The sequence below is a fragment of the Streptopelia decaocto genome (genome assembly GCF_964273445.1).
Source record: "Streptopelia decaocto genome assembly, chromosome: 1".
Taxonomy (NCBI): Eukaryota; Metazoa; Chordata; class Aves; order Columbiformes; family Columbidae; genus Streptopelia; species Streptopelia decaocto.
Genome location: NC_138663.1, coordinates 164,314,518 through 164,325,362, shown reverse-complemented (window position 1 = coordinate 164,325,362; position 10,845 = coordinate 164,314,518). Strand labels below are relative to the sequence as shown.

At 43.6% G+C, this 10,845-nt stretch overlaps 1 protein-coding gene across 1 annotated transcript; it reads right to left on the bottom strand.

Moving 5' to 3' along the window:
• Positions 1-6,923: 6,923 nt before the first annotated feature.
• On the bottom strand, positions 6,924-9,002 carry SLITRK1 (SLIT and NTRK like family member 1; the record flags this gene model as incomplete). The annotated part of the gene is made up of 1 exon (XM_082053627.1): positions 6,924-9,002. One exon carries the CDS (start codon positions 9,000-9,002, stop codon positions 6,924-6,926), a length of 2,079 nt encoding a protein of 692 aa, XP_081909753.1.
• Positions 9,003-10,845: the final 1,843 nt, after the last annotated feature.

The following is a 10,845-nucleotide window of genomic DNA, read 5'->3' as shown; positions in this document are numbered from 1 at the left end:
ACTTTCTTTTCATAAACCAGATTTTTTCTGAAATGCTTTCCACTGTATTTTCTGATCCATAGCTAGCATTTATATCTCACTGTGATCATTTTAATGACTTAAATAATGATGAAAAACCTGGAGCATTGTATTCCTCATGTTTCAAGTTTGACCCAAGAACCAGTTATTTACTATTATGGTAACAGCAATAACTGCCAGGATTTTTTTTTTGTTGTTACGTTTTTTTTCCTGAGCCTTCTATTACTTTGTGATGTTTCTATTATAGTTATTATGTACTATAGCAATTTCTAAAGGCATCAGCTGAAATAGGAGTTCCATCCAAAAACAACCATTAGGATGCAATCCCCAAGTGAAGGAGCTAACAATTTGAAAAGACAAAACTAGAATCCAAGTTAAGAAAATAGATGGAAAAAGTGTGGGGGATACAACTGACATAACTGATATGCTTTAAAAATTAACAGTCATCCTTTAAAAATTAATTGTCATATCCCAGCTAACTACCTCTGATATAATTTATTTTATAGAATTTCAAGTGTTTGACTTAGTTCTCACATGCAGTTAATTATCTGCAGTGCAGGGATATATAACTGAGCTACATTTAGGATTCTCAGCTCCTCTGCCCATTCATAAACATGCAGTGTCATTTGTCATATCTTACTTTGGCACCAGCTGACCGTATGTCCTACAAGTCTTTGAGTCTTTTCTGTCAGCATCGTGCAGACAGCTCATATACTGAGGTAATTCAAATTATGTGGGTCAAGTGAACCAAGAAACCAGACTCTTCATGTAGATTCAGAGTTCAGTTCAATTGTTCCCAAATTCAGATGTCCTAATGTATCCCACTTAGGCTCCAGATGGCTCTCTGGAAACATAGGAGCGTGCCCTAGCCCTTAGGTTGTGTCTACCAGCCTCATGCGCACATCTTGGATACACCAGGACATCTCTTAGGGCACTACTGGCTTGTGCTAGGGCATGAAGTCCATCATGCTAGGTGAAACAAATACCACGTACACTTTAGGTTACAGAGTGATCTACAAAATGAGTCACATTCCCTATTATTTTCCACCAGACTACACTGTTTCTTAATCTCTTCAAAGCTGTTCTCCATTACATTTTCCACTGCTTTCCAAAGTTTTCATTGTGTGTTCTCAGCCTATGTTTATTATTTGAGCTCTCATTTAAAGGAAAAAGAACCATTATCTTCCCATTCTTTCTTTTCTGCAAGTCAGGTTTGCTAAACTTCTCACTTGCAAAAGAGTTGCAGTTGATTCAGGAATGATAAGGTAATGCAAACCAAATGTGATATCCTATTCTTAGACATACTTTGAGACCAAAGCTTGAGGGATCTGTCTGAACAGTCATGACATCAATAAAAATCATTCATAGCTATGAGAATTTGTTCCACTGACTTGGAAACTATCTGAGGGGAATCAGTCTTGCTACCTAATGAAAAAGGAGAAGTCTGGAAGATTTTTGATGGCACTGATATTTCTATGGGGGAAATGTTAGAGCCCTTTCTGCCACTGATATCACTAAAACAATGGCACTTATAACACTTGTTCACTTAAAGTCAACTCAGCACCTTCTACAATGAGCTGTTTCTGTCCATTCTGTCCTCTACTATGAATTTGCAGTCTTAGCCTTCAAGTGCTTGAAGCAGAAGACTGCTGTTTCCTTCAGGGAAATTTCTGCTGACTTTGCTCCTCTCTCACATGACTGGAGAATGCATTTAAGAAATATACACAGAAATTGATTCAGAAACTTTAGCTCATAAATTATATAATTCAGCTTGACAATATGTCAACCGACTTGCTAATTAATCTTGGAGAAGTAACACTGATGGATGTAATTTATATTTCTCCAGCTATAAGATAATATAATAAAAGTTTCTAAAACTCTAGGACAATTATGTTGCATTTCACCTTCTGTTACAAGTTAATCCATTAAGGTACCATTGCTAAACATAATCATAACGAATGCAATGTAATACAACATGAAACTTGCAACATTTTTTAGTCTACATTTTTTCCAGTGCTAATATCCTCTGTCTGGGAAAAGCTGAGGACAATAAAACAGATTCTTGTGATTTTGATTTGCCATGTCCGTACTCCTTATACAGTCTAAACAGACCATACATTACACTTTTTAAACAGATTATACAAATATCTGAGTTATCTTAGTTTACCATCACAAACTGTGACTTCATAATTTTCTGACTTGTTCCCAAATACCAAAAAAAGGTACTTATACAGTAGACAGGTTACAAGTCTTGCCCACTGCCCAGTCATTTCTGTACCATAACCCAGAAAGAATTCCCACAAATTTGAACTGCACAAACACATGGAATAAGATTGACCCACAGAAATTGTCTTACTTCATTTATATACCTACAGAAACTTTTTTTAAATACAAAAATATCTACCTGCTGAAGTCCATAATCATCTAAGAATGTTCACTTTCAATCATACGTGAATAAAATGTAGCCAAACCCTCTGTGATGAATGCAAATAATATAAACAACTGCACTACACTCCTGAACAAAATCCTGCTTTGTTTTACAATTGAACAAGCCACTGTCAAAAACATGAAGAGAAAGAGGTTGCCCCTCTAATAAGAATTACTTGTCTTTGGGAGACTTTAATATTCGAGAGACCTACAGAATTTCTCATGGGTCATGGAGGCTAAAAATTATTCTAGGGGCTTTTTGTAGCTTCTTGCTGCCCTCTCACCGTAATGAGTTTTGACACCAGCTTAAAAAAGTGTGAAATGTTCACCTTTTATAATGAATGTCTATTCTATCCAAGTAAACACCAGTACACAAAGTTTTTTCTTTTTTTCTAATTCAGATAAATTCTGACCTCTCCCTTCACACTGATCTTGCTAAACAAACAAACCAAAACAAAACAGTTTCCATCATCTTTGTTTTCAAGCAGATCTGAAACATTTTAAATGTAACTGCACTAAAGTTATCAAACCACTTGGTACAACAAATAAAATTAGTAAAGCAATATAATAATGTGTTCCTGTGGAGTTCCAACAGTACACTTCTGCTCAAAATGATACACATCATCTATAGGCATTAATTTAAAATTTTAGTAGGTTGCTCCTGGAGTTCCATTCAGTCTTCTGCAATGGCACACAAGAGGCTACCATGCATACAGGCAGATATTTCTATGGCAACAGTTTAAATTCTAGGCTATTCTTAGTCAATGTGTTTGCAGGAGAAAATAAAACTTTTTTTAATTAAAAAACAAAACAAAACAACACACACAGAAAATCCTAAACGAGATGCCTGTTCCTTTCCTGTATGTCCTTTTTGAAATAATGGAAGTCTCTTTACTGTGATGATTAAGAAGACATAAGAAGTAACTTAATGTGATATATGCTATGCCTGAAGTTATGAGATTCTCATTAAGCTAGCAGAAAAAAATGCATGTTCTGACACAACATAGATACTGTATAAGCTTCCAATTATCACAACATTTAGGGTTTATCAAAATAAATAAAAGATTTAATTTTTTTTGCTGTTGTTAATGTTTCACAGCTAAACATATTCAACATATTTGCACATCACTCTCCTTCAATACCTCCTCCATCATCCCTTTCTCTTATTTTTGTTTTTGGTTAGGTGTTTTGTTTTGATAAACAGAACCTTAGAAGTGCTAAACGTGCAAATAACAGAAACCCTGAAACTGGAAGCCTGGTAATTATTATATAAGCTCAGAGAGTTGGGTGATCTATGTGTCTTTAGGCCAAGTGTCTGCAAGATGGAAGAAAGAATCATGTGAGTGTTAAAATCAGAAAATGACATAGAAAGAGAAAGGGTCATTTTGTTATTTCCCCCCAAACCCAAACTAGAAACAAGGTGATAAATGCATATCTTCAACACTTTAATTGAACTGACATTTCTATTTAACTGTGCCAATGAACTAGCACTTTAAGGAAAGTAAATGAGCAAAGTTACAAATTTATGTTACTTCTCAATTATGACAAATTAAAATGGCATATTTAGCATTGTATTCTCTGGAATGCATGCATGTCTGATCTCAGTTGGTGATTTGACATTTTTAATTTGCTATATCTTTTATCTTAACTTCCATAACAGTTCTTACAATGTAACTGTGACTTTTTCGCATAGGAAGTATACTTAATGTTCTCAGCCCTTCAATTTTGTCACCACAATATTGTGGAGAAGGCAGCAAGACTTAGGTAGTCATCTAGGAGTGCACTGGCTTATTCCTAAATGAGATTTTTTTTTTGTACTATGCCTAAGCTAAAGCTGATGGCCTCCTGAGGACAGAAATACTGGCTCATATGTAAATGCATTTTATTTTTCTTCTCAATTTGGTAGATTGCACAATGCACAATGGCAAACTAGTGTCTCTTCTGCCATCACTTTGTCTTACACAGAATGTCCTGGCAGGACAATCAGTCTAACAAAGAAGCAAGGAGGAATAAAGAAGGTCTCTCGAAATGGGAATGGTTTGTATGATTAAGCAGGACACCCTGTTCTCAGAATTACACAGCCACACTTCAAGATATTTTCTAGGAGACTACAGATCTCTCCACAGTGATAAAGGATTCTGGAGGAATGATCTATTCCCCACGTTTAATACTTCATGAACACCCGGGATCAGACTTCTGTCTCGTTTTCAAGAATGTATCTATTGCAATGGGTATGTTATGTACGCCTGTTTTCTCCTCGCATATCCCAAAGGTGGGCATTTTCTATAAAGCAAACCGAATCAGTATTTGAAGTTTAGCAAGTCCCTTACGGTGTTTTACTCTTTAAAAGGATTCTCTGCCTGGAGAAAGCCAGAAGCAACGTGACTGAAATTCTCCATATCTCCACTGGGACTTGAGCTGTGAGTTACAAGTGATTTGCAGGGGCTTTCACCTTTAGAGGTTTTACTGAGTTTAGGGGCACTTTCTCGATACAGGAACGGGCTCAAATACGAGCTGCCTGAAGTCTGCAGAACTGAGCTGTGGTGTTTTGGTTTTTTTAATTTTTTTTTTTTTTAACATTTAATATCAAAGGGTGCAGCTCCCCAGAGCAGGGATGAGAAAGTCCTTTCTCTAGTTAGTTTTCCCACTTGCGGCAGCTGCTGGAGCCCAGCCGCCTGCAGCAGCCCCGCCTCGCCGACAAGCTGCCTACGGGCCTGAAGTGCTGACCGGTGAAATCCGGCTCCGGCTTAATGAGACCGAGCTAGGCAGAGTCAATTAAATCAAATTCCCACTAACATCCCTAATATATCTGCAGTGTGTGCAGCAGAGGTGGCAGCAGCAGCGAGAGATTCACAGTATTAATAAAGGGATTCTCTGCCGCATTATTAAAAAAAAAAAAAAAAAAAAAGGCGAGGGAGAGGGGAGGGGGCAGGAAACTTCTGTGTGTTATCTACGCTGGGGAAGGGGTGAGGGAAGGGTGTTTGTGTCTCTGCTTGTGATTGAATGGGAGAGAAAGGGAGGGAAGGAGGGAGAGGGAGAGAAAGGGAAAGAAACACACACACACAGAGCACTGAAAGGAGGCTCTGTCCCCTAAACCCAAATAAGCCGCTTGCAAGAATTGATGCTGGAAAAATGGTAAGGACCCAGAGTTGAAAACATTTTCACTTTAATACTGAAAAAATATGCCATTATAAAATCCTCGAATAGAATTAGTAAGTTTCACTTGCTTCCTCAGTTCTGGTTTCCTCAAGTTATAGTGAGATTTACAACAGCACAGAATTTTCTACCATTAAACTTTGCAGCCTAAGCACTAGAGTGACATTAATTGGTCATGCTTAACTGCTTTGGATTTTTTTTTTGAATGTTTACACTGTTACCATAATAGAAATCAAGGGTACTAATTTTTACATTCAGATGGAAAGGCAATACTGAATATGTATATTGAAAAAGGAGATAAAGGAGATAAACCAAAACCAAATCCTTCCCTCCTCTCCCACCCCCACCCCCCCCAAAAAACGAAACACAACCCACCATCTACAAACCAAATCTCTCCCAGCAATTTCCGTGTCAAAATAAAAAATAAAATAAAATAAAAAAATCCAATGAGAATATTCATGCAACTATGTCATAAATAAAACCTTTACAATTTTTTCCACGGTAAAAGTACGATCTCTACTGCCTATTGATCACACAAAAATGGCGAAATGGCACTTTTTATTATTATACTGTATTTCGTATATAGAAGGTTTGATACGAAGGGACTTATCAGGTAAGAGGGATGATGCTGTGAACTAGACGCTGCTTCCAGTCGGGGGCTGGAGCGTCCCTGGGGTGCGTTGTATCCATGCGAGCCATGCAGCACTTTTTTTTTTTTCTTTTTTGTCCATTTGTCTGTTTATTCCAGAGTCGGAGTTATTTATTTACATTACATTCATGCCTTCGTGCAACTTTTCACTCCTGCCTTGCTGTCAGGAGGAGGCCGACACCAGCCTTTCCTCCGCCCCCCTCCTCTTCCAGGCCTCTTGGAGAGGGGTCCGTCCACAAGGGAAGGAGGCAAAAAAGCAAACCAAACCCCAACACAATAGAACAAAAGCCCACCAAAACCAGGAGTCATCATTCGCCCTGCCGGAACCAAAGGAAGCGGGTCCTCACTTGTCCGTTGCTGCCCCAGTAGTGCACAGGCGGGGGATGCACCCACTGCGCCGGGCTGCGCAGAGCTGGGAGGATGAGCCTCGGCACCGGGATTCCCCCCCCACACAGTGCACCGGGCTTCAGTGCTTGTTGTGGGGGTCGTAAGGGGGGTGTGCGGGCGTGTGTGTGTGTTTTGTTTCTCACAAAAGGTGGCTGAGATGCAGAGCCGTCCCTGGATGGTGTTTGCCGCCACACCATCCGGAGCACGAAGGGCAGGTCCTGGGTGGTGGCAGGTCCTGGGTGGTGGCCCATCCTGGGTGATGACCGCCCTCGCCCATCCTGCTGCCTCAGTCCGACAGAGAGTGGGAGCCGCAGTCGTAAACCCTGTGGGCCCCATCAGCGGTATAGGGCCCGTTGTGCCAGTAGGACGAGTCGCAGACCGTCTGCAAGGAGTTGATCTCAGATGCAGAGGAGTTGGCATCCCTCCTCTTGGACCGCTTTCTGTTCCTCAGGATGAACACCAGCATGCCAACCACCGTGAAGGCAGAGGTCACAAAAACCAGCAGGAGCCCTGGCACCAGCACCGAAATAGAGACTCGACTGGTCTCCAAGTATGAGTTGGAGTGAGTACCTGTCTCTGTCAACCCAGTGCTGTTTTTATTAGTAGAAGTTAATGTGGGCAAGATTTTTAACTGAGGACAAATCACGTCATTGGAAAGAGACTCAAAATCCTCCTTGAAAAAATCTTCAGGGGACTCGCACCTTAGGTCGCTCATAATCACCTTGGGGCGCAGCATTTCTGCCCACTGCTTGAAAGGCACGATAGGGCACGTACAGTCCCATGGGTTGCCGTGCAGGTCGATCTGGGTGATGGAGGTGAGCTGGTCCAGCACCCCTGCCACCGGGAGGTACATGAAATAATTGTTGTGTATACTCAGCTTGGAAAGTGAGACACCAGCAAACACATCTACTGGGAGAGACCTCAGCAGGTTGTTGTTGAGGATGAGGACTCTCAGTTTGGGCATTGCATTGAAGGTGCCAGGCATGATCAGCTGGATCCCATTAAACTCCACGTTCAGATATTCCAGGTTTTGCAGCCCAGCAAATTTCTCCCGGGACAGGGTGTCTAAGTAGTTGCTATCCATGTAGAGCCATCGAAGATCAAAGAGGTTCTTGAATGTGTTGTTCTCAACTGTGGCAATGTTGTTGTTGCCCAGGTCGAGTAAATTAAGTTTCCGGTAATCCAGAAAGTGGGATTTCCTGATGGTGTGTATTTTGTTGTCTCTCAGAAACAGCTCCTGCACATTGGACGGCTTGGGCTTCAAATCCACCAAGCTGCTCACATTCCTGTCATTGCAATTAACCTTTAAACCCGAGCCAGGGATCTGGTCACAGCTGCAGATCTGTGGGCAGGACGCGGTAGCTTGTAGTTTGCTCTTTGCACTAACAGTCGACACGGCAGCAGTGGGTCTGGTCTTGATTTGCCAGTTGACAGGAATCTTTGTACCTCCGTTTGGACCAGATCCTGGTGTAGCAGGGTCTTCTTTGCCATGTATTTTAAAGGGGGTTGGAATGGGACCAGGATCACAGGTTTCTTCTTCGGCAGGGGGAGCAGCTAGGCTAGAATCCACTCTGTTCTTTTTGCACAGCTCTTGCTCTGTGGTCTCATTTAAATCTTTGCCCTGCAACCTAGTGGGAGCCTCACAAATCACTCTGCCGATCAAAGCATTTTTGGGTATGTTTTCCAGCCATTCCTTCAACGACAGCAGATCGCAAGTGCAGTCCCACGGGTTATCCTCTAGAAGGATTTCAGCAATGCCTGGGATCTGCTCCAGGACCTCCTCATAAGGCAAGGTTTTAAGACGGTTTCCCCGGAGGTCGAGGTGGGTGATCGGCACATACTGAAACACGTTGGGGGGCAAGGTGCTGATGAGATTGTCATTTAAAATCAGCACCTCTAGCTTGTTTAAGTCCCTAAATGCTCCCGGGTCAATATCCCGCAATAGATTAAAATCTGCCTGGAGGTATTCCAGATCGTCCAGCCCCAGGAAAGTCTGCTTCCTGAACGATTTGATTTTGTTGTTGTTTATGTGCAAGCGTTTCACCAGCTGCAGCCCAAGGAAAGCCCCAGGAACAATCTCATGCAAACCGTTGTTTTCCATGTGCAAACTGACTGCATTGTAAAAGTTAGCAAACTCATTAGGGAAAAGTCGAGTCAGGGAATTTCCATGCAGGAATAAATGGTAAAACTGGGAAGTTGGGGCAGTGAAATGTTGCAGGCTGGTAAATCCCTTTTTCTCACAGTCTACGTGCAAATCCCCTTCTATCTCGTTGCAGGCACAGATCTTCTCTTTGCAAACGTCCCCTGTAACGTTTCCAGCAGCAAAACAAAGAGACGTCTCCAGCAACAGAATCCAAAGCAGCATTTTTAAACCCAGCAATGCATTCCCGATCTCATCACAAAGTAACAGCAACCATCCTCCTCCCACGGAAAGGAATTCCAGTTCATTCAATACATCAAATGTCCGAACCGCCACCGAAGGGGGAGAAAAAAAAAAATGTGGGGAGGGGGAGCAAGGAGGGTCGGCGGAGGGTGGGGGGTGCTCTTTCTTTTCTCCTTTCTCCCTCTCTCCCCCCCACGCACAACTGCAACAGCTCAGATTCCAGTCAATAATTATATCCACAAACTCTCCAGGCACGTACTGCAAGGCACGCGAAAAAAAAAAAAAAAAAAAAAAAAGTAGAAGGAAAAAGAATATTCCTCCTCCTCGATCCCCTTCCCTGACGCCTCCCGGGCAGCTAAGTGGAGGTCTGCCGGCCGGACTGGCTCACCGGCACAGGAACGGTGCTGCTGGCCGCCGGCCGCCGCTGCATGTTCGAGAGGCGCAGGCGGGGAGGGCGGCGGTGGCCGCGGCGGCTGCCGCTGTGCGCGGCTCCGCGCCGGACTGACCGACCTTGCCGCGCGGCCGCGGAGCCGCGCTCCGGGCTGCCCGCCGGGCGCTGTCCAGTACCCCCGGTGCTGAAATCGCGCCCCCGAGTCTAAGCGCTGGCCGCCGAGCTGCCGGCTCCGCGCCGCGCCTGCCCCCGCTGCGCTGCGCGGTTGCCCATCCCTGCCGGCCGCCGGAGCTGCCGCGGGGCCGGGGCCGCCCGCTCGCCCGCCCGCCCGCCCGCGCCGCGCCTCGCCTCTCCCTGCCGGCCGCGCTGCCTCCCCTCCTCGCTCGCCCGCTCTTCTTTTCCTTTTTCTTCCGCTGCTGCCGAGTCGCACGCTCGCACACACACTCAGACGCACGCAGAGGGAGAGTTGCTAAGAGGCTCTGCTCGTTTCAACCTGGTGCACTCTGAAAGATCTGACACCCTCTGCTGAGCTGCAGTGGCAAAAATCCATCTGCTGAGGGAATGCTGGAGAAAAAAAAAATCAATCCACGTACAGGGCAAGCGTTAAAAACGTTGGCATTAAAAGCTGTCGATCTATTTAGATGCTTTCTCCTAAATGGGTTATTTAATTTTTTTAAATTTTCTTTTAAGACGGAAACTTTAGCATTCCTCTCCTCCCGAGCAGTTCCCTGTTGCCCCCATTAACACACACACCTGCACAAGCAGATGAGCAAGGTGCATCTGCCTTACTGTATTGCCCAATGGCTTGAACAGAATTAGTGTCAGGATGTCAAGCGAATAGCAATTTCAGGTAATTATTCTGCACGCCATTTTTATCGTTGCTTTAAATGCATTTCTTCCTCCCCTGCAGTCTATAGTATTTCATGCTGGATTTGGTATCTTGCTGGCATTCTCTATGCAATGTTGAACCGTGGATTATTGCATTATATATATATATATATCTTTTTATTATTATTATTTAGGTGATCACAGAGAAGAAGGGGAGTAGGGAGGGGGGGTTACTGCACTGTTAGCAATTCATGCTACCTGTTCCCCCGGAGTACAGTGTCTCCCTTAAGGAGGGGAGGAGAGGGCTGAAACGGACAGTTGTGCAGTTTCACGTTCCTATCTATATGTAAAAATCTGGAGACGCTTATGTGTACATACATAGATATTTCTCTAGGGATACTCCTAATATCCTCTCTGTGGAAATAAAACGCCTGCTTCCCTCGACCCTCCTCTCTCCTCCCCCTTCCCCCCGCCCCCCGCCTCCCTTTCCAGCTCCCACCCTTCTGACAAAAGAGATTACACAGTGGAAAAATCGGTGCCTGGCCTCAAAGAAAGGAGCCAAGCATACAAAAGTTTCTGCATCATTTGGACGGGTTTCAGATGCCT